Source organism: Hirsutella rhossiliensis (genome assembly GCF_020360975.1).
Source record: "Hirsutella rhossiliensis strain HR02 chromosome Unknown scaffold00008, whole genome shotgun sequence".
NCBI classification, from domain to species: domain Eukaryota; kingdom Fungi; phylum Ascomycota; class Sordariomycetes; order Hypocreales; family Ophiocordycipitaceae; genus Hirsutella; species Hirsutella rhossiliensis.
This window is the reverse complement of record NW_025408674.1, coordinates 1248182-1272621: the sequence shown is the minus strand read 5'-3', so window position 1 is coordinate 1272621 and position 24440 is coordinate 1248182. Positions and strand designations below refer to the sequence as shown.

Below are 24440 nucleotides of genomic sequence, written 5' to 3'. Positions count from 1 at the left end.
GTCGCCCCCCCGGAGATAGCTCAGGCTGTCAATCGCGCTTTCGGCGCTACCGTTGCGATCGCGGCCCGAGTGCTTCGAAGCGGAGACACAGTCATTACCTTCGAGAAAGACGCTAGACAGTATCGCATGAAGACGGACTGGCTACGAGACGCCTTCGGACCGCAAGCGACGCTCTCTCAGGGCGGCTACACGCTGATTTTTAAAGGAGTTCCTATCAAGGCACTACAAGATCGAGATAACAAGACCGCGACGAAGGCGATTGCGGCGGAGAATAAGGTCGAAGTCATCCGCCTTAGAGCGCGTAGAGCAAAGGGCGCCGGAGCGACGAAGACGACCCTCATACTCACAGTAGACGGGGTAAATGCGGCGAACAAGATTTGCGATCAAGGACTGCTTCTTCAGTTCGAACTTTTCAATTCAGAACCCTACGACGACTCGCTCGACCCAAAACAGTGCTTCCGCTGCTACCAGATGGGTCACCTTGCCCGCTACTGCGAAGCGAAGCCGACGTGTGGACGGTGCGGCACTGACCCGCACCCAGACAACGAGTGCCCGGCCGCCCTAGGCCAATTTCCCCATAAGTGTCCCCTTTGCGGCGGCGCACACCCAGCGTGGGACCGCCGCTGCAATAAGACTAAAGAGCACTGGGACAGAGCGCGTAAGGCCTACGCCTTTAGAGCGAGGCGGTTCGAAAGCCGCGACCGCGACCCGACGCCGCGTCCTTGGCCACCCGAGCTCGACAAACCAGCTGACGACTCGCTACTGCCGCCACACCCCAAACGACCTCGACCAGCCTCAGCCGGACCGGGCCACCCCTCGACCAAGACCGCACGCGTGCGGGGCCAATCGGCACTCGCGGCTTCTACGGTTAGCCAGCGGGCCGCTGATACGATAAGAGTGTCTCAAGAGAGTGTCGCCGACGTCCCTATGGATAATGCTGAATGTTAATTACAGTGATGTATTGGAATACGAACCGGCAACCCACTCTCACGAAGCTTGCGCTCCGAGCCCCGCACGCCGCCGACGTCATTGCAATCCAAGAGCCGGCTAAGAAGGCTAAGACTGGCCATCCTATATGCCCGAGCAGGAGCAGCTACCGTCTTGTCTTTACTGGCGGCCGCGCGGCGCTCTATGTCCACAAACGGCACGACACCGGGTCGTGGACCAGCGATGGAGGCGTCGATTGGTGCAGCGTCACCTTCACTAAGTCCAACACCACAATCTTCTCCGTCTACTCCCCGATCTATGCTAGGGAGCCTAATCAGAGCCCGCTACCCGCTCGCATCGTGCACGCCGTGCTGTAGAGCCGCCTTCGTCGGAGACTTCAACATCCATCACCCGCTCTGGGATATCCATAACCGAACGTCGAACAACTGCGACGACATACTAGAGCTGGCGAGCCGATGGAACCTTGCGCTCGCTACGCCCGAGGGCGAAATCACTCGTCTTGGTGGACCGGGTAAGCGTGACAGCACGATAGACCTCGCCTGGGTCTCGCGGGACCTCTCAGCGACGTACCTCGGCAGAGCAGATATCACAGGCTCAGACCACATCCCGCAACTCCTACAACTCGACGTTGGACCGCCTCCGCCCCGCTTACGGCTCCGAGGACTTCCAATAAACTGGCGCCTACTTGAACCCAAACGCGCCCGCGCGGAGGCGACGACGCGTTTCAGGCCCTCGATTGCCCCTTCGACACCGCAATCCCCTAAAGAAATTGACGATTATGCCGACTGGCTGGTCAACCAACTGACAGAAATCGCCTATCGCGCTGCGCCCAAGGTCCGCGGTCGAGCTGATGGAGGCAGGGAAGAGTGGTGGACCCGCGACGTTGAAAACGCCACCCGGGCGGCTAAGCAGGCCGAGAGGCTCCAGGACCAGGAACCCGGCCCAATGGGAAGCGCGACGCGACGCCGTAGCGGCACAGGATCGAGCCGTACATGAGGCGTGCCGGAGCGCATGGAGGAGACATCTCCACGACGCCTCAAAGACGAAAGGCATCTGGGTCTTGGAGCGATGGGCCAGACTTAGAAGCACCCAACCGCCTGCACCATTACGCCTCCCCGACCTCTCACGAGTAGAAGGCGACCCGACCCCAGCTCGCACGCGCGCCGACAAAACCAGAGTGTTGGCCGAAAGATTCTTCCCGACACCCTCGGCCGCCCATCCCGACGCTACCGGGGGCCCCGCCCGCGAGCCGGTTACGATCAGCAACCACTTCTCCCTCGAGGAGGTCGAGCAGGTCATCAAACGGACGGCACCATGGAAGGCGGCGGGGGAAGATGGTCTGCCCCTGGGGTTAATAAAAGCCTGCGGTAAAACAGTCGCTATCTCTATCCTTACATTGCTAAACTCTAGCTGCGCCCTCGGGTATTTCCCAGAGCGCTTTCGCCGCGCAGACGTGGTGGTTATCCCCAAACCCAACAAGACCCAGACTCAACTTAACCTAGCAGGCAGCTGGCGCCCAATCTCCTCCTCAGCACGGTGGGCAAGATTATAGAGGCGACGATCGCACGGCGGCTCGCCGATACTGCGGAGACGCATCTACTGCTCCTCGAGGGACAGATGGGCAATCGGCTAGACGTTCTACGGAAGCAGCAGTCCATATTGTCGCAGAACTGGCGCGCAAGGCGTGGGATCGAGGCGGTGTCGCGTCCTTTCTTCAACTCGATCTCAAGGGTGCTTTTGACAGGGTAGACCACACCTGCCTCCTCCAGGCTTTAAAAGGGAGAGGTATCCCGGAATGGCTCCTAGCCTGGATCCGGAGTTTCGTAAGCAACAGAACAGCTCGCCTACTCTTCGACGGCGACGCGTCGGACCCCTCAGCATACACGCAGGCGTCCCCCAAGGATCCCCGCTTTCCCCGATCCTCTTCCTCTTCTATATCGCCCCCCTTTACGACGCTCTCGAAGCAACGGCGGGAACCATACTAGTCGGCTTCGCGGATGACTCGAACATAATTGCCTTCGGCAGAACCACAGACGAAACCGCTGAAAGGCTCGAAGGAGCATGGACTGCATGCGAAGGCTGGGCGCGCGCTGTAGGGGCAGCGTTCGGACCGGCGAAAAGCGAATTGATGCATTTCACACGCGCCCACGCCCCGCCCGAGACATGCGTTCGCCTCGGCAACACCACGATAGCGCCGTCAGAGTCCTCCCGCTTCCTCGGAGTTTGGCTTCACCGCAAGCTCCAATGGGGTCCCCACCTTAAGCAAATCCAGACCGAGTTTCAGCGCCAACGGGTTGCACTTACCGCGCTCGCTGCGTCTGCGTGGGGATGTCGACTCGCGCGCACGGGAGATCTACACCAAGGTTATCCGCAGCGCCATCGTCTACGGAGGCCCAGCCTTCCATACGCCTACGCCACCGAACGGACGCCCAAGGGAAGTGGCCCGGGTGCTCTGCGGCCTACAAACGATGTGCCTTCGAACCGTTGCCGGCGCGTATAAAGCCACACCAACCCGCACCCTAGAAACAGAGACCGAAATCCTCCGCTTGACCTCTACCTCAACGAACGACTAGCCAGATTTCAGAGTCGACTCGAGACCTCGGGGATGGCGGTGCGGCTGCGCCTGGCTTGCGCAAAAGTCAGCAGCGTGCTTCGAAAGCGTAAGGGTCCATGGCGCAAACCCAGAAATGACCGCGAGGAGTGGCGACAGCGCTGGTGCACAGGCTCGACGGAGCCTCGTGAAGCTCTATGGCGTGAATGGACGAGAGGGTGGGAAAGAGAACTGCGAGACGCGAAGGCACGCCATCCTCGTCGCGCCCTCCAACCATCAGACACGGAACCGCCCCCTCCGAAGCCCGGGAGAAGGCTGAAGGCCCACGCCGACCTCTACAAGCACGAGAGAGAGCTCCACGCTTATCCAGCTCCGCACGGGGAAGATAAGTCTTAACAGCTTTCTCTATCACAAGAACGTTCCCAGCGCGACGACCCCCCTCTGCCGGTGCGGTGGCGGGGAGGAAACAGTGTTTCACGTCTTCCTCCGCTGCCCCCTACAAGCTGACAACCGCAGGCTCCTCCCAGGCGCCCTCCGCACTGACGCCGACCTCCGCGCGCTTCTTGTGCGACCCGATACAGCCCCATCCCTCGTCCGATGGTTTCTCAACTTTCGGCCGATACCCCACTACAAGGTAGCAGCAGATCTCGCAAGAAGCTGGACCGCCAGCGCCGCGACAACGACACGATCACGAGCGGACGGAGAGTAGAAAGAGAGAACAAGGTAGCGTGAAGGTCTTTACTCTTGTCGGCTCCCAATCCCAAACAGCCGCGAAGGGCCTGCACGCACTGCCGGGGTCTCGACCCCCACAATGGTGTCAATCGCGCCTCCCCCCCCTGGCCCCTAGTACGGCTCACACTCGGGAGCTTGGCGGACCGTGGACGACCGACCGAACACCAGCAAGAAATTCCTGAGAAAGGAGGTATAAGCGGGATAGAGTTCTCCGTCGCGCTGCGCGCGCGTTGACGGCTATTCGGGTATAACGCGCCTACGGGACCTGACGCCCCGGCTCAGTTGGGACGGAGGTCCCCCACCTGCACCAGGCTGGCGGCTGCGACCCATCATGCTCAACATCGCGACGACGGCGGCCCGCGGGCCGAGGCAGATGAGAAGGTTGTATATAGGTTTTCCTCCTGGGCCACCGGGTTTTTCCTATATAGGTAACGAGTAGACGCTCTAGAGCCTGTAGGCTAGCTAGTGTAATAAACTACTACTACTACTACTACTACTACTACTACTACTACTACTACTACTACTACTACTACTACTAAGTTACTACTACTCTAGATTCTTCAAATCCTCCTGGTGAGACCCAAGGGCCATCGCGCTACAATACCGATAGTTATGTCTTGTGAACAAACATTTCTACTGCCCGGTCTAGTTATTGTAATGTGGTGAAGTCGCCACCAAAAAGTTCAGTCTTGAATTTGCTGCACTGTCGAGGGCTTGATGCTCGTCAGAGAGCAAGAAAAGGCCAAAAGTGAGGGCCATAGATTTTGATACTGCTTAACGAGGGCACGCGATCTGCTCGTCCTTTGTTTTTGTACTGAAGAGTGTGAAAATAGAAGAACTATTCGCCACCAAGAAGCTCAGTCTTGGATTTGCTGCATTGTCGAAAGCCTGATGCTCGTGTAGGCGCAATTAGACATTTGGACAAGAAAGCTCTGTAACCGCTCACCCGCTCGAAAAAATGCGATTCTCCTACGTGCCACCCAGAGCGGCCAAAACATGCTCCTGACTGCTCTCGCACTATGCCGGCAAGAGGAGCGGTACGTACTGACAAGGGCAGGCTGTGCTCCGCAAGCCGCCATACGCATCCAATCCGCGCTCATGCTTCACACCACTTGAAGCTGCCGAAGCACGCCCAGCCACGCATGAGCCAGAATGCGCTCCCACTGTCTTGTTTGTCGACATAACCTCGATCGTTCGAGTGTGGCAGCCATCTTCGGCAGAGGGTGTGAAGGAGGAAAGGGTTTGGGACGGGTGTGGTGGCTTGCGAAGCGATGCCTCAGAATCCTTGCTAGATGGTGCATCATGCCTGGGTAAGGTGGTGTGAAGAGGACTGAGCGCGCGCTAGCTTGCCAGGTGTGATGGTGTGGATGGTGTGACGCAGCCTATTTTGGTCCCGCTTGATGGTCAAATGCGACGAGGACACTCATGTTGGCTAGGAAATGCGGCAAAAGCGAGCATTAAATTGATTGTCTCTAAATGCTTTGATGTTTTGCTCCTTACCTCCGCCACCACGAGACGAGCCGTGAAGGTTGCTGCACTACCTTACGACCTCTCGAAGATTCACATCTCCTTTTCCTCGGCAAAGAGGGATGACCTGAATTCTAGGAAGCCGATTGCGCCCATATCAGGCTGCATCACAAGAATCTCACTGGAACAGCTCAAAGTTCACGCGATTAAAAGAAATGGCTCGCAAAAGACATAACAGAAAACAGAAAGAGGCAGCTCAAGAGAGGGCCCAGTCTGTTAAACAAGGGCTACGACGTCGGGCGAAAGGCGGACATTATCGCGGGGCTTTCTACTGGGAGCCAACTCATCATAAGTGGATGGTAAAAAGCCATGTGCCCCGAGGCCTGGAACTACCCGATTTGAACCGAGTTGTAGGTTAACATCTGCGATTCGAGTTGCGGTTTCTTCGGCTTATCGTCGAGCTGGAGTGAAATGGGAGGTTGGCCTCTAATGCCTGTGCAGTTCCAGGCCAGCGAGGACTCGGCTTCGCTGGATGACAGGGACAGTTTGACGCCCGACTCTGTAGATAACGCTATCCAGGCTCCAGTCGAGCCCGAAGCCGATGGTTTCAACACGGACGAGAACTCCTCTGAAGGGATCGACCAGATCCATGACGATATGCCTCACGACGCGGAATCAAGTAGCCAGCGTGGCGATGGCAATGGCTGGCAAATGGTTGGGAATAACGATTCAGCGTCTACGACTGAGGCTCAAGATGACAGTTTTCCATCGTCATCCAAAGACTGGATGACGGCAGTCCCCAAGTCTTTCCTGTCACCTTCCATGTTAATTCAAGACGAGCTGGATACGCTTGAAAGCATTCATGTGCAGAACCAGCTACCAGAGTGGACGAACGTTATCGGCACAACTTCCTGCCAGGTAGAAGCGGCAAACACCTCAATCAAGGCCACCCTTGCCAGACCATCTCCAGGACGAGGTACTGCAGAGGGGAAAGGGGGCAAATGGTGGCCCTCGCGATTGACCTTGGCCTATTTCTGTTCTAGTTTTTGAAAGTCTCTACCCTACTAAGAAACAGGCAACCTCCGAGTACTTGATCATCGCGTAGACGTTGTTGACCTCTAACCGTCTGGTGACCCGGCATATGTTGAGCTAGAAATTACGGGGCAGATCCAACAGTCCAAAGCCATGATCAAGCTTCCTGTGCATTCTCGTAGCCAGTAAGCGCTGCTTGCATCTCTGGTGGCTGAATCACGGAGCTGACGGAAGCTCAGCACAGTAGTTGGGTGGCGAATGGGCGCAAGAGTCGTGATGAAAGTGGTGATGTTCGTAAGTGACTATTGGTCCTTTTTTTGGACTCGGCCGGCAATGTGAGCACAGATCATCGATGACCAGGCTCTGGCGTCCACACCGAGCTCGAAAATAGCAGTATAAAAGCCCCGGGAGTCCGATTCGAGTTTTGCAGGTCCGAACTCGAGCCCTTTGGCAGTTCTTACAAATAAAGAGAAGCTCCAGTCGAGACAGCATTTTGACGAATTCGATCTCGACGGCAGGGCACGAGATAATACGACCCGCCACCAGCTACATAGCGGGCTACACCGTTCGTGTTTATACCGCGAGAGGACGCTTTGCTTCACTGTATCGTGGCGGGAAATGGCTGCAGCATGAATTGGAGCGGAGTGTTCGCTTTTTGTTCGTCATATAAAAGAACGCTTAGCCTCAGTTCACAAATCTAGTAAATCGTTGCAGAATATGTCCTGCAAGCACAGCTCCTGGTTACGACTCGTGCGGAAAGAGGGCGAAGTGAAGCTTCAAGCCACGAACCGACCTGATTGTCTCATCGAATCGCTGCGCGACCCTGATGTTGAGACACCGAGTCTTATCCTCCTGGTAGGCAACCGAGCTAAGGCCAGGGCGCTGAAGCAATTGGGGTTAGACACTTGGGAGGGGAGCGGACACCGTGGCCACGGGAAGTTCACCTTTCTTGTCGACAGCGTGCAAGCGGAATCCAAGACCCTTGCTGCTAGCGGAGACGGACATTCCGTCCCACAATCGACTCCAAAGCTCTGGCCAGCCTCAACGATGTCATGAGACCATCGAATACAGCTTACCGATGAACGACGAGAATGGTTCTCTGAAATATGCTTGCCTGGCTGCTGGCGTCCATTATCGCATACTGTTTCCTTTCTCAGACGTCGTATGTCTATTCACCGACGATCTTGGCGGCATCGCAGATGCAGTTCAGCAGATCTCGCGTTGGATCGACAAAGGACAGCCCTCTACGCCTTATATTCTACCCCATATCCTTCTGGTTACAGAGAAGGAACTAGGTGTACACGAGTATACCGAGTTCCAAGATCTTTTGCGGTCTCAAAACTCCATGGATCCCTACAACCGTTGCAAGAAAATCCGCCTCGTAGGTCTTTCTACATGGGTAAGGCTAAGAAGAAGCCGAACCTATCATCATACTAGCTGGGATCAATTCAAGAACGAGCTATATAGCTCTGTCATTGACATGCAGAAATCGCGTGGTTGCAATCACATGTTGTTCTCTGCGACGCACCTCGCACGCCTTGTGCACTGCGCCGCCAAACAGCAATTAAGTCAACTAGAGCCATTCGACTTCGTAAGAAGCTCTCGCTCAAATAACACGGTGCCCGAGAAACTATCGACCTATTTGAAAGACTTCCTCGGAGATTTGATTCTCTAGAGAATCTGAAGAATTTCGCCATACCGGTCCTGGCCTCCAGCTTCATACTGGATCAGTATGTACCGCGAATGCATGGTAAGCCTTTATTATGTCGCTCCCAAGGCTGTTTCACGGTTTGCGCCTGAGCTAAGCGATACCCCTAGCCTTTAAGCCACAATTGATCTTTGCCGCATTGTACAGGCAAACATGCATCAGTGTATGCAGGGAGGCTGTTCTTGCTCATCAAAATTCCTTGCATCTGGTTTTACCTTCTTCGTTCGCCACTCTTGTGGAAAAGAGCTACTCTCTCAATTTGAATCGTACCTGTCTTATGGCAAGCCTGCTGCAACTTTCCATCGCGAGCAACTGGCGCGGTTTCGACAAGACTGGATACGGTTTTATTCCGAAGATACATGTTTCAGCTGTCTCTTTCGGCGTCCGATGTACAAGCTACCTTGTGGTCACCTCGTGTGCCTGAATTGCCTGAAGGTCTTTGGCCATAAAGATGACAGCAAGCTATACCTTTACTCTTGTCTCTTGTGTGGGATGGACAGCTTAGGTTTTCGAATAACGATCAAACCAGACACAGCATCAGTCCGTGTTCTGAGCATAGATGGGGGAGGGACTCGTGCGCGCATACCTTTAACCTTCCTCCAGGAAATACATAACTCCGTCAGGCTGCCATACCCCGTCCAAAACCACTTCGAGGTTGCCTACGGAACTAGCTCAGGTACAGTACTGCCGTTCTACCGCTCGCGCAACAGAAGCTTATCAAACCAGGGGCCATCAGCGTTTGCGGACTTTTCATCAACGGTTGGCCAATAGAAGATTGCATAGCTTCTTCTGAAGCGATAGCGAAGTTAGCCTTCAGGCCTCGGTGTGTCTCAACTTCCTCTAGCATGGCTTCCTCCTATTCGTGTCTTTTGGCAGATTCTGCTATCCCTAGCATATGACTGCAGGTATCCTGCTCGAGGACTAGAGAAAGCATTGCAACAGCTTTTCGGCACGAAGCGCGGCATTTTAGATCAATCAGCAGCAACGGAGATGGGACAGTTTGTTGGCATGCCAGTAACAGCAACTGGCGATGCCAGTACATATATCGTTACCAACTATAACGGTGTTGGGAACAGTGATGAAAGGGCCGGTACGTTCGTTCCTAGTGTACGGCGCCGCGGATCGATCCGCGCTTGGCGCTGATCTCATCGCCTATAGGGTATCGGAATATTCAGCCGGCAGCCGGTATCAGCGGCGTTCCTCTTTGAAATTGTAACAAACAATGCCATCCTCTACCGCACGATGAATGCTAACATTTTGAGTAGTCTTCGAGGCACAGCCGCTCCCTTGTAAGTAGTTCCAGCGAAGCCATGTTCTGCTGCTGATTGGTCCAGCTATTTTTCGCCCCAGCTCATAGAAGGCTTTGGCAATGTCCAAGATGGAGGGTTGGCATACAACAACCCCACGTCTATGGCTTACGAAGAATCTAAAAGATTGTTCCTGATTCTCGGACCAGCATAGTGGTTTCCCTCTCGACTGGTTCTGCAAGGCCGAAGGAGTCACAACCATCTACTACGCGGCGCTCATTGCTCGACTTCGTTCTCAACAGGGGGCCTCAAGTCCTATCTCGCCGTTTGATGGAGGATTCCTGCTTCGCCAGACTCTTCCGAGCATTTGTGAAGCAAAGCGAGCTTCTTGGCCATCGAAATATGGATCATGAGGGAGAGCTATTTCGATTTAATCTTGAGTTCGAAGGTCGCGGGCCGAGATTGGACAACGTCACAGGGCTAGAGGAACTTGGACGAAGCGCGAAGGAATCTATCCGCAAGTCGCCAGAGCTAACGGGCATTCGTGCAGAGCTGTTTTTCTTTGAGCTAGACTATATGCCTCGGCTGCTGAACGGGTTCTACGAATGCGTGGGTCATCTGCATTGTCGCCTGCCCCCCGGAACGCCAGCATTCAACACCTTTCTGGATCAACTTGATCGCGCTTCAGCAACTTTCAAAATTGCGGGTGCGGTCCTCGCCGTCAGTTCTCAGGGCCGCGATCTAACTGACCGAGGAGCCTATTTCCGTCAAGAGATCAGGTTTCGGGTGTCTGGGCGGCGGGTTCCCTTTAAGATTATGTTGAGGGAGGGGCATGTGGGGGACAATCACATAAGCGGCTCCCCCTTTACTATTGACTGGCTCAACCAGGCGCAAAGGCTTGATGCCTGCTTTGGCTCGGCCGATCATCGTCCGAAAAGGAAACGAGATTGGGAAGCGGCGAGGGAAATGCCTAAGCGACAGAAAAGGGGAAAATGCGAGCGATAAGTGACTGGTACTTCGCCACTCTTCATGTAACCTTATTTTGCGGGAAAGTATACGTCTGAAAACGTGCTATATTCCTTAATCATCGTCACTGTCAACGTAATATAACCCTCTCAGTATCCTTCTTTCCATACCCTCAGCATTTCCGTGTCGGGAGGTTGCGATAAACCTTCGAAAACAAAGTCGATCCCGGGAGAAGATTGTCTGAATCGTACGGGGTTGCTATCATGTCGACGCCGTATGTAAGGGTGGTACAAGCCTACAAAGTGTTTACATGCAGGAGCGATTTAAAGAAGGGTTACAGATGCCTTATTGGGCGTCGAGAAATTCTGTGCGTCCACTTATCATTGCAAACACAGCTGAGCTCTTCATTGTCTTGATCACTCAGTGGTGCTACGGAGACTCTAGTGTGTGGCGTTTGAGCTCCTGCAACGCCGGCAGGGACTTATCCAGCTCCAAAGATATGTGGAGATGACGGTTTTGAGCGAAACTATCAAATCCGTTTGATCTTGAATCTGCATCTCAAGAGTTCGCTGGCTTGCCCTTAGTTGATGATTCTCCTCCTCCGCTATTTCTCTGCACCGACATTCTTCAGAGACCTTTTGACTGAGGACTTGAGTTTGAAGACAAAGCCTATTTTTCTCCTCTTGCAGTAGATCTATTGCCGTCTGAAAGCTAGGAGCTGAACTTGATGACTATACCAGTGTTACGTATGGGGAGACCGGGAGGGAAACGCAGCATACTGTAGCCTGGGACTCAGCTTCGAAGCCTTGGGCGGTCGAGAATATTGCTTCGAATGTGTGGCCGACTTCCTTGAGAGCAGGCGGTAGGTGCTTATAGAATGATCGCTCAAGTTCTTCAAGAATATTCGGGACAAATACGGCTTATCGGGAAGGATGCTCCAAGAATAGAAATCCTCTCTAGGGATAAGACGAACTTCTGAAGGCTCAGTTCTGATGCCCAACCTATCGACTGAAAAAGTGTTAGCGTTCTGTGAAAAGGGTTTCTTGGCGGGCTTACGAATATGTGCCGACAGTCTTTCTCGACACTGGTCCCTTTCCGCCTGCGCTCAGCGTTGCTATGGCGCACAGAACTCATGATCTTCTGCGCGGCACTGAACACCTGACACTAAAGCTTCAAGTCCAGCTGCACGAGACCAGGAGAATAGGTAGCAGGCCTCATAATGGCCGTTGAGGAGGTTGCAGCACAGGTTCTATAGCCGCTTTTTCCTACCGGGGAGCCAGATGTAGCTGCGGGTGTAGCTTAGCGGAGTAACACGCAAGAGTGATGACGCCTCCAGGCTTACGTGGTATTCCACGGAGGGAGGACGTCTGCAAAGCAGGGCAGTATGATTCGTGAGGAGAAGGTATACTTTCTACTTCGTTTCTTGCGATTTGACCCACTTAGACCAAAGAGATCTGTTGCCAACCGGCAATACCCTCCCGGTATATCCTCCAGAATTGGACGAGATGATGGCAAAAATGCATTCGATTGTAGCCAAGTAATATACTAGCCAAAATATCGACTTCTTTCATCTAAAGTCGCTGCTCTCTCGACTGTGAGGCTTCTCAACTGCCGCCCGCTTGCTAGTGCATTCAAGCCGATCGTTCTGCCTTGTAGTGGTTGAAAATCCATTTCCCTAATAGTAATTCGATGGGATGAAGCGCTTGCAACCTCTTTTACTTTGTCTCTCACCCGTCTACTAGAAGAGACAAGGACAAGCGTCGTGCTCCTAGTATGGTCCTCGGAGGCTGTGAAATAGCTTTTCATAGGATCATGAAAAGCATCAGGATCCGTCAATATTTTCTGAAAATCTGGAGCTCCTGGAAGAATGGCTACGCGGCCGACGTTTTCTGTCGAACGCCGGCCATCTTCGTGAACTAGAACCTTCATCCTCTGCGATATGGTTAGTTTTGCTCCCAGTCCTGTGATAACTACTTGCCTTTGCTGATAAGTCTTTGTCCAAGGCTTCGTTGAAGAGATCCAGTATGTGAGAAGGATCTGAAAGAATCAGTCTCGTTCGAACCGGAGTGATTCAAGCATACCTGAGGCTCGTTTCATCCAAACGACCCGTATCTGGCGAGTGCGGCTTGTTGCAAAGGCACGTGCCATTTCCTCGAGACAGGTAAACATAGATAAAACACCGAAACCTTCTGCAATCATAACCACTATGTTGAACTTCTCATAGTATCCGGGCCCCATGTGGCCCCGTAAAAGACTCGTCGCTCAGCGTATGCGCTCTCGTTCGCCACAAGACTATGCCAGAGCTTCTGGCTTAGGCCACGATGAGGCTCAACGAGCATCTCGAGATTTGAACGTTCCTCGCTCCACCAATATCGTGATACTGTATAAGGATGACTTGACCAAAACTGCACACTTGGGATCCAAACGTTGATGTATTGTCCTGCCGCAACTCTTAGCGGCTGTGAGACACGGACTACCATATAGATGGAGCCATCTAGTCGTTTCAGAAACGCACGCGGCGAGGGCATATGTAGATTGGTGTTCCGCCAGAGTATCCGAATATAATAGCCTATATTGATAGAGCAGATGGCTCCTCCGTAAACGTACAATGGCATACGTTCAAACCTAGCAACCGAAAAGGTGTGATCAACGATGCCGACTATAAGAATCAGAGCGACAGACTGGTGAAGTCGAAGATGGAGCTCGAAGGGAAGGGCGACTTTAAGCAGTGACGCGAAAGCAAGCAGAAGGAACGAAAATGCAGCCTAAAAAGTATCAGCACTTGTTCTTTCAGGCGAGAAGTGACCCGACGAGAGTTTAGGGTTCAGACAAGAAGCTTCTTAATATCTACCCAACTGTTGATGTCGAATTGCGTCCCTTTGCCCACCATTGTAACGCCGTGAAAAGGAACAGGCCAAATGAAACTGCACCTGAGACACGGTGAGCCTTTTTGTAACTGGCGAGTGACAAACCCAACATATCTGCGATGAATGAGTGGTGCAAAGAAAGATACAGCGGCATCAGGTTGACGACTGAGAGACGACCCGCTCTAGATGCAGCTTCACTCGGTGAAGCGAGTGATAATACTTGACCCCCCTTTGTGGTAGCCTCAAACGAAACCTTGCAAAAAACGCATAAACCATTGACAGCAACATATGTAGTGTTGAGCAAGGCTGAAGACAAGAGCCATGGGCCCAGCATGCGATGTCGTTTCACCATCACACTGTAAGCAACCTTGTTCGCGACAGTCGCGGAGAGACGTCTGATACGCTTTCCTGCCGGCCGGTTAGAAACGACGAGGAGCAATACAAGGATGAGTGAGATGCAAGCGGCATAGGCTTCTGGCAGGGTGGCAAACCACTCAATCAACTCAACCAAAGAGTCAAATTGAGTAGATTGACGGCTTACATCAGCGAACCTCTCGTTGAGTTGAGCAATCCAAGCCCTCGTTGAATTGATTGCGTTGATTGATGGAGTTGATGCCTACCCTACCTATTAGTAAGCTACTTAAGGTCCTCAACACCATCAACTTCTCGTCCTTCGTGGGGCACCTCTTCGGGAAGACATCGTCATCGACTGAAGCATCAATAATCCCTGGTAGTCGGGTATTAGCCCTGCCTTCAGCCAAGACCGAATTGCCTGGCCTGCATTGATCGTGTTAGCCTGAAGCCGGCTGCGTAGTCGTGTGACCATTAGCCCAGCAAATGAGAACGCCCTCTCGCACTCTGCTGACATTGGCGGTATAGATAGCATATCAAAGGCCATTCGAGCAAGTCTGGGATACGTTGACTCTTTGAGTTGCCAGTATTGGAACGGATCCGTGATGTCTCCGTCATCTGCGCCGATATCAACAGTCCAGCGATCGAATTCATCGGCAGTAGGTGGCCCACGACGGTTGTGGCCGTCTGACCAGCTTGTAGCCGGTGCCTCAGTCGGAACTGTTGGAACTCGTTCAAGTCGTCAACCTTTCGACGTTTAACCATCGGAATAGCCTCGTCATCGCTGAGAATTAATGACTTATAGTCGCGTTCCCAGATGCCCTGAACAATCCGTCGTGCCTCAAGGACCCATTCAGGTCGATGAGCCCAAGCCTCCTCAAACCATTGCAGTCGCAAGGCGGGATGGAGCGACTGCAGCATAATATACCGGGCACTCAACCAACTTGATATAGTATTTCTCCAACTTCTTCCACCCCAATTCGACGTTTATCGCGAAATGCTCGGAATCAGGCACATCCTTGGCGAATTCCTTTGCCTCTTCCAATCGTTCAAGGAGATATTCGAATGCTTGATAATATCCCATGCTGTTCCGTATGCCACGAGGTTGCCGCCCTTACGCACCCGAATCTGGGCATCTCCCTCGAGGGCCTTGATGGCATTTTCGAAGTGCTTAAGAATATTCCGAAAGTGGCTGATCACTGTCCAGTCGTTACCGGTCAGCAGGTCAGAATCTCGGAGGCATGCAGGCATGTCTTTCTTCTTTGACCTGCTTCGTATATTCGAACTGTTCCAATGCGACGAGGTCGTCAAGAAAGTCGTGCAGTAGAAGGGCTCGATCCATCATCTTATAATGGGACAACCATCGTGTCATGTTATCCGTTAGAACGTCAACTGGTTTCTTCGTACTGTCCCTCTTGCGTTGTAGATCCCGAAGCATGTACGTTAACCTATCCGATTGATGAATCCAGTGGACAAGGTTGTGGAGCTTGCCAATAGGCCCCCTCTTCCGCCAGAGATCATGTCGAGCAAGGTCCAGGTCGAGTCGCTCTTCTGATTTGAAGACTTCATTATCTTTGCCAAAGAGCAGCGCTTTGGCCACGAGATTGATGATATGCCCAAAGCAGCGGACCCGTCTCTGCTTCCCTTCAAAATTAAAAACGTGTCCCAGTGCTGCTACCGCCGTATCGTTATTCTTCGCATTGTCAAGCGTGAAATACCCGATCTTGTCTTGAATCTCGAATGATTCGATCACTTCCGCCACCTGCGACGCTATATTCTCGCCAGTATGAGACTCTCGGAGTTCAGGAGCCCAAGGATGATCTTCTGTGCCGCTTTTCCTTAGAGAGATAGAACGCAGCAATCCCATTAAGCGCATAGCGATTGGGCGATCTCCAGCCGTCAAACGCAAGGTGTATCTGCCCGGGCGCTCCTCAGTTCCTTTATCACAATATGCTTGTACTGGTGGTATTCTTGGAAAAGCTTCGTTCGAATAGTCGAGTGTGTCATGTGGGCTTGAGTCAGGGCGATCGAGGGATTGAGGTATTCGAGAAGACGCCGGAATCGAGGGGCTTCAACTGCGCGGAAGGCAACATTCGACTCGGTGATCCAAGCAAGCAAGAGAGATTGAAGACATCTTTATCGAATTGGTTTTTAGCTTGTTAATGAATGCTTGCTCCTTCTGGTCATTGGCATCGAGGTTGAAGAATTGGGCAATAGAACGCTTGTTGGTTGTAGAACCCTTCGGTAACCGTCTACCTGATGGGTCAATAACATTGTGAGCATCATGTAGATGGCGCTCAATGTTTAGGGTCCCTTTGCCGCGAAGCTCACGGGTCCCTTCGGCGATTTCTTCGGTAAACACCGCTCACAGACCCAGAGGCGATTATCTACGTTAGCTTGATGTTCAATGTCGAACCCAAAGCTCCAGATCCACGATTTGAGCTTGCCGGCGCGTTGAGACTTGGTATAGCCGCGGAAGTGATGCCAGGGAAGGCATCCCACTCGAGATGGGGAACGGGGCCTGAGTCGCCTGAATCGCCTGATGGCGGCAAGGGAGTAGAAGAAGGCTCAGGAGATTCGCTCATTGCATATAGGAATGTTTAGATCAGCCAAGGCGTTGTGGAAGAATCGAGAAGTGTAAGTGGAACTGAGGCGAGATTGAACTTTGTTGTGAAGCGCGTCGATGCGCGCAGCGCGTCGACTCTTCCAACGGAACAGGGGGCCCTGTTCCCCGAAGAGGAGAGCAGGCTTACCTACAACGGGCCTGAGTAACCTGTAAGGTTAGTGGTAGCTATATACCCAATCCGTACCTACATTTCGCCTTGGCCACCTACCCTACAGGATCCCTGACCGTCAACGGCAATCTCATCAATCCATCAATCAACGGAGCATGAATTGAATTGACAAGCTTATTCAGCAGACACTCGATTGAGTTGATTGAGTTGACGGTTGCTCAACTATATTGAGCAACCGTTGCTGGGATTGAGTGGTTTGCCACCCTGGCTTCTGGTAAGTCCATTTTCTACGTGGACGGGGCAGGTAAGCTGGGCAGAATGGAGAAGACATCTTTTAAATAAGCTTGAACTCGAAACGTCTCTGATTCGTGACCTCGGCCAGCTTGACCAGATCCAAAAGCAACTCGCAAGCGATGTCATTTTGAACCCACCAAGAAATGGATGCTTAATCACTTAGCCTGAGGTTTTGCTCTACCGGATGAGTGAAGACACGCACCTGGCAAAGCTCCGACGCAGTGCTAACCGAAGTTGTTGCAGCTACGAAGTCTGCCACTTTGTCGCGACTGAGCCAGCGCCGATCCTTAAGTCCCGGTCCCGGATCTTTTTGCAGAAACCAAAGCGTGACTGTTCTAAGATCTTCCATGTTCCTTGAGGCAACGTCTCTATTCAGTTTCTCAAATTTCTCAGGGCTCGCTAATTGATCTCGTTAGCCACAGGGCGCCGCCGTTAGAAAACGGGTTGAGGTTCATGGTACGAAGCGGACCTGCGCACCTAGCTTGACGACGCCATTCTGGTTGAGAAGAACGTTTTGGTAGCTCAGCTGCCCATGGCCGAATCCTTGACGCTCTAAATATGCCAGGCCATCTAGTGTCTGATGATGAAGTGTTACGCGACGGTTCGTCCGGAACGGGCGTACCTGACGAAGCAATGCAACGGCTTGCAGCTCACTCGGTGGGCTGGGCAGTTGACGAGTTGACGTAGCGAGATGGCCATTTCCTCAAACACGAGGTAGAAGCCACTAGGGGAATCGTTGAAGACTTCTAAGATGGACACGATATTTTTGTGATTGAAGTGGTAGTAAGCAAGAGGGCTGCCCGTATCGACCGATGGGAATGATCTAATGTTAACAACTCGGCGAGGTGACTTAGCGCTGATGGCAAGTGAGATATTCCTTCAAAATCAAGGATCTTGTAAATCTCTGTAACTATCCCATGGCTTCCCAGTTTTGGCGCCAGGGATATTTCTCCCAGTCGGAGCTTCCTTATCGGTCGAGCTCGGCTCATCTCCCTTCAGCAGCGAGCGCCTATTCCAGTATGGAGAAGGTTTTGGGGCCTTGGTCTTATCCCTCTCGCCTTCCGTCATAGAAGGCGATTGGGGGGTATCGTGATTTGAGAAAAGGTGAGTAGATCGGCCACGGCGGTTCGTATTCAAGTTCATGGCTGTTTCTAAGCTCGCACCACCTTGTTCGGGGTCGAGGGATAGCAAAGACTGTGTTAAAAAGTGTTCGCGTTGCAGCAAATTCTGGCTCCGTTTAGGCCCACTCGAGGCAAGATAAGTAAAAAAAAACGTAAAATCTGCTTATAGCCCAGATCTATGCGCTGTCCCACCACCCGAAACAGCATTCACCAAGGTGCTTCATCATGCCGCGAAATCGTCCCTCTCATCCAGGTAGACACGTCGATGAATGCCGCAAGCGAGACAACGAAGTTTATCGTCAAATCCGCTTTTACAGGCAGAAAAACGACGAAGAAGGAGTATCAGCTTGTCTCGAACAGCTCTCTTCTAACCACGCACGGAGGTGCGCAAAGAGGCTGCTGAATCAACCAGCTCTGGCCGATGCCTTGGACGAGTTGCTCGACGTAGAAGGACTCCGATCAGCCTTCCTACTCAAGACTATGCATAAAGTTATCGCTTTGCAGTGCAGAGAGGTATTTATCCGAGCTCCAGAGCCCAAAGCAGGCGTTGGCTGATGGGCAGCACAGGAAATTCTTAGCTATTTCGCCTGGATTAAACATTGCTTCTTCGAGACAATAACTCAAGGCGATATAGATGCCTTGCAATCCCTAGATGAGTTTACAGTCCGGGCGTTAGAGCAGAAGTGTCCACGATACGGCGCGGAAGACAGGAAGGAGATTGAAAATCTGCTCACATCGGGCAAAATCTTCGCCACTAAGACTCCAGATTGGCGTCAGGAGTTGTTGTTAAGACTCTGCAACATGGAGCTCTTAATCCCTTCCTTGTTTACCTTCCATAACGATGTGAAGGTGCTCGAGTATTGCGCGCATTGTATGCGCCACTTGATCGACGTACCTAGAAAAAATGGGTCGATCACCACAGAGCTAAGAGCTTCGTTCAAGCGAGATTTAACACAGTTCAAGGACGCTCGTGTTAATATGTGGCTGTACGCGAGGAAAAGACACCTTGAAATGCCTCTTGCACCCCGAAGGAATGATAAGGAGCTGCTTGCGAAAATTCGACCGCGGGTAGCAAAACGGGAAGACCTTATTCATTTTGCCAATTATGCCGCAGAACTAGGGTTCTGGTCTGCTAAGATTCGGCACTGGACTGCCGGTCAAGCTTCGCATGTCGTGCAAGAGTTGAGCTCCGATCGCTTAGAAGAATCTGTTAAGCGGCCATTGCACCGATGTGGATTTCCAGACACAGCTTCCTTTAAGTTCGACAAAGCTCACCTCAACTTGGAGAGACTTAATAAGGCAGGACCAGAACTGGACACTTTTCACGTTCTGAGATCGGTGTTATATGCGTTCTTCATCCATACAGGTGCTACCCCAGAGGCTTTGTCTATTTGTGAGACTCAGGTCGCCGTCTCATCGCCTCACCAGAGGGGGGAGAGCCGCGTCAAGGGGGAAAAAGCCGCCAAGAAGAGTCCCAAGATTGCAGTCGTATGCGGACAGAGATGGTGGAGTTCCATCAGCTTATGGATGATGGTACGTGGAAAGCGGATCCGGTTGGATGCTTTCTCGTGGAGGAGGAGGCTACGAAAAGGGTGACAGCCGGCTATACCTTAATGGGGTGCGATACATCCTCCGGGCAGCCAAGAGTGGAGTTCATCACGCCCACATCATGCCTCGAGAGCGCGCTTCGCTCAGGGATTGGTGTCATTTTTGTAAAGCCCATGACTAGCTCGGGCATCACTGACGACCTTGTTTCCTATTGCGAAAGCCTATATGCACAACGACAGCTAGTATCTCTATAGAGAGCAAGAGAGGGGTGTCACGCGCTTAAAGACCTGGCATGGCCCATCTGAAACCGAAGTGGGGATCGCGACGCGACCTATATAAGGACGAGGGGATAACCACAGCCCGCTGGAGGGGCTCTTTAAAGATCAACAATTGAATCAATCGCCCCCGGTCTTCACGCTCTGTTTAGTTGTACTTGTGCATCTTACAAGGCTAAGCCTAGCATGCGGCAAATATTTTCCCCAGCCCCGGGCGAGGTCGTAAACCGAAGCCAAGTGTAATGGCTTTGACCAGAGCTAGGCACCTTATTGTATTAGTCACCTGTGGATTACGTGACTAATAGGGCCTGTATATAGGGGTCCGCACCTCCAGGTGCGGCACCTGTACACTCTTCCTTCTCCCCCTTAGAATATTATATCCCTCCTTCGGACCCTCTCTGCGCATACTGAGGCTACCCTGTTACACCAAGGAACCTAGCTGCAAGCTAGAACTGGCTCAAGGGTCATGAACATTTCTAGTATTACCAAGTTACTGTTATTAAGTACAAGGGAATTGTTGACGGTGCAACTGAAGCAAATATCTAACTTAGTGTATCAACCCCGTTCCAGAACTCGTGTAAGCCACCTTTAAACAGAATCATAATTTCCTCAGCCTTCACCCCAGGTTTCCCCGGCGATCCTGGCTAGACCTTCGTCAATAGTCGTCTGCAGGGACGCTTGAAAATGAACCATCAGTTTCTGCATATGCTGGCTGACTTCCTTAAGAATTGAGTCGACACGTTTATCCAACTTCTCTTCCTGCGACTGGAGTCGGCTTTCCAGCTTCTGAACTTTGTCTGCCAGCGATTCATGGCCGATGGTGCTGCCGCCATTGCCCAGCGATCTTGCAGTAGACAGTTCTCCGTCAGTATATCCTCCATCTCTATTCTTTCGTGCCATATCTCGTCTCAGCCTTCTCCTCACATCCGGATCAGGCTCGACAGCTGCTGGGTCGTTGAACTCGGCGACTGGTCCAGCTTCCCAGGGAGTTGGGATTCTGTCTCTTCTGCAGCATTCTCTGATCTTCAGATTTGCCTGGTCCCTTCCAAGAACCTTTCTAAGGCTGCTCACTGTAAGCATGTGAATATCTGGCTTTCCATCGTCAAGTGAACCCTTGAAAGCCACGCAGCAATGAGCGGCCGGGCTCCTACGCCTGGCCGCCGCCATGTTCTTCCTGAGAATGACGGTCTCCGGGACCCAAAGAACCTCTTTAAACCCTTTTCGGTGCTCCTTCGACCAACCAGACTGCCCTGGACAGATTTAAGCCTTTCGACCTGAAATCGGCCGTAACGCCGGCCTCGGAACCGGTCTCGTAGCTCCGAATGAGCCGGCCATCCTCCTCTCTCTCTACGAGCGCCCGCGTGCCCCGGCCGACGGGGTAATACCCTATGATTGTAAACCCACCAGAAGCCTTTAACGTGATCCATGGATAGTCGATGTTACTGGCAATGTCTCTTCGACTGAGGAACTCTTCGGGTGTCTCCATAGTCCAGCTGGCCGGAAAATGCTTCCTTTCAATTTTCAAATCAACGAGCCTCTTATGTTCAAGAATCTCCTCAGAATAGGTCCTGTTTTGGCGGTCCTCAAGCAATTGTCGATATCCTCGTTGATCATTTGGTAATGTGTCGAGAAGAAGGAAGCCTCAATATTCCAATAATCTGTCGGCGCACCTTCATCCATCATGTCTTCTGTGTTCTTCACCACGGCCTCTTCCTCGAGCTTCGCGTTCAAATTCGAAGTTCCTCAACTGCTTGGACGTTTGAGGATCTTTCTTCAGCTTCATAATCCATTGCGTTGATTCGTCGTATAAAATTTGGACACGTTCTGTTGGCAGAGGAACTCGGAACTCTTCCAGTGGGGGATCTTCCACGTCCTCGTCCTCGTCTGTCTCGCGCTCAGAACCATTGAGATGGTCCAGGTCGTCCAACTTTTTTTGGCCATCCCATTGATCGACTTCGCATATCCATCGACTGTCGACTCCCAGGTCCTCGGCTGCTTTTTGGAGTTCTGTTTCATGTTAGACGTGTCTATCATTTGCGAGGAGTAAAATAACTTACTCTTGTAAGGCTCAGCAGCGCCATCACCCATCACTACGGATGAACCAAGCAAGCCAAAGTGCGCCAGGCCCGTGTCCTTTCCATTTCGTCAGAGTTCGTGCCTACGTCCAAGATTTTCTCAGGGTCGCTGGCTTTGCATTTCATGATGCGCTTAATCTGAACCTCTGCAGAACTTGTCTTGTTTTGCCCTTGATTCTCGTCGTTCTCGTCATTATCGTCATTCTGTTCAGATTGCTTTGGTTGGGCCTGATAACTCCTATTTTTCCCGCCTGCTCTCCCCGTTCTTCTTATTCGCCTGAGGCTCGGGAGTATACTCTGGCGTAGGAAGCGTAGTCCTATCCACTGCTTCGGGATTATTCTTGTCAGTCATACTGGTTCGTTTGAAGATTGAAAAGTCGGTGGATGGCGGAGGTTGCGCCTATTTAAGCAATTTCTCTAAGCAGGGAAAGGGTTCCTCATCCTACCGCGGAATGCGATAAACAGCAGCAGAACAGGACTAGGGGCCAGTTACGGATGTTGCCATAATGTAGTGGGTGATGCAAACCTGGATATTCTAGCCCTTATTTAATGGACTGTCCGCTCTGTGACGCCAACAATAGCTCCGGAGACAGTTTCCGCTACAAGCAATAAGTATTCAGGCATAGTAACACATGTATGTTGACGTTCTTGAGTTGACTTGCCATGAGTACTTGTTTCGTGGTAGTGTCAATAAATTGCCGGCCCCACGAGGCTTGGTCAATTGGAAAGGTGTCGCCGGGCTAAAAAAGTGCAGTTGGTATGAGGTAGTCCATTCGGCACACGACCAGGCAAAAAAGAGCAGTGACGAGAATACCTCCGACAACGGCTTAAACCTGTTCGCGTCGGCGAGCGACTTGTAATATATCTAATATTAATATTGAGGCAATGACTAGTCATGCGGGCCGAACCACTTTGCTACGGAGGCCGTGTTACGGGGGCCGTGTGGCTGAGTTGATCGAAACCCTAAGACCCTAATACCACTGTGACCTCAACTACGCCAAAGACTACTAAGAGAAATCATGCTAGTTCGTATTTACAAGCTCTTTGAGATCATATTGCCGTGCTATTGGCAAGCCATACCCTTCGCCTCACTTCGATTTGATCTTCAGCATACCTTCCCATCTTTTCAAGCTGCATCGACTCCTCGCTTATTTTACACATTGCCTCGTACATTGTGCCCCAAATTCTACGCACGACACGAAGCTCTCGTCTGAGTGCCTCCTTTTCACCCTCTAATGCTTGGACAGTAGATGACTGTTGGTTACGGACTTCGTCAGACACTAGGCGAAGAAGGCTTTCTAGCTCGAAGGATTCCGAGACGGGCCCCGAATCTGTGTATCGCGAATAAAAGCTTGATGTAGGTCTCTGATTGGTGACGACATGGCTTTGGCTGTGGTGTGGAAGACCACGCAACGAGTCGTGAGCCCGTAGCATTCCTAGCTGTTATTGAACACAAAACTCGGTAACTTGAGAGTACAGATCGTAAAGTCCATACCGTTGAGGTTTTCCGGCAAGACTTGTTGTAATGTACTGCAATGGTGCAGTAAGAAACGTACGCTAACGAAAGCAGTCTCGTTGCTACACGACTATGCAGTGGTATAATGTCGGCAAAAGGTACGTAATCGACGTGAATATATAAAGCAATGTACAGTGCATACCAATGAAACGCGAAATAAGCCATAACAGCACCCACGCGTTGCTAAATCCAGAAATGGCTCTCCGCACGGACGATATCAAAAGGTCAATGGATGCCCCCTTTTCTGCATGAGGATATTGTGCACGAATATTGGGATATCCAGCCGTCCTATGAACGAGTTTAACAATTTCGAGGAGATCTCCCTTCAGCCCCTTTCATGCAATACCTTTGCTATGGTGCAGCAAATCTTCAGAACAATTCAAAAACGTTATCCAAAATGGGGCCCTGGATGTCCCATAACGCCGGTCCAAGCCTATTGGGTGAGCTACGCAGAGGATCGTGCGCTTTCCAATTTCTCCTTGATCGCGGAGCTTGATGGGCAGTTGGATGAGACAATCATCTCTAAATACTTAGAAATGCTGCGGTCTTTGGACGGTTCTATACATATCGATCATCCTCGTGCACTCCAACAAGATACCAGCATAATACTCAACGAGGGCGGGGATCTCCCTACAGTCATTCCGATGCATCTTGAAGATCATTGGGCTTTCGCTGCGGTGTACGCCGACTGCATTCACTACTACGATAGCAGCGAGAATAGCGAGGTCGCGCTCGCGACTAAATAGTTCCAGGCCCATCGTCGTAGGCTGGACGGGTCCAAAGCAATCTATCCCGGAAGACTCGGGCGTTTTTATGTTAATCGGTATCCGTTGCCTTGTGCAAGGGTATCCCCACGTGGACCAAGAAAAGCCGATGCCCTAGTGCCTACGTTTCGCGTTCGAATGCTTGTGGAGATTTGCTGTCGGCGAATCGACCCAGACGAAGGACAGTTCGAAGAACTTCTTGAGCGAAGGAGGTCTCTTGAGAATCGCGATGAATCTTCACAC

General features: G+C 52.0%; 1 protein-coding gene across 1 annotated transcript; it reads right to left on the bottom strand.

Annotated features, from left to right (window-relative positions):
- Positions 1 to 14271: 14271 nt before the first annotated feature.
- On the bottom strand, positions 14272 to 14790 carry HRG_07433 (uncharacterized protein; the record flags this gene model as incomplete). Its single annotated transcript, XM_044865904.1, has 3 exons — positions 14272 to 14295; positions 14342 to 14564; positions 14591 to 14790. 3 exons carry the CDS (start codon positions 14788 to 14790, stop codon positions 14272 to 14274), a joined length of 447 nt encoding a protein of 148 aa, XP_044718868.1.
- Between the last annotated feature and the right edge of the window lie 9650 nt (positions 14791 to 24440).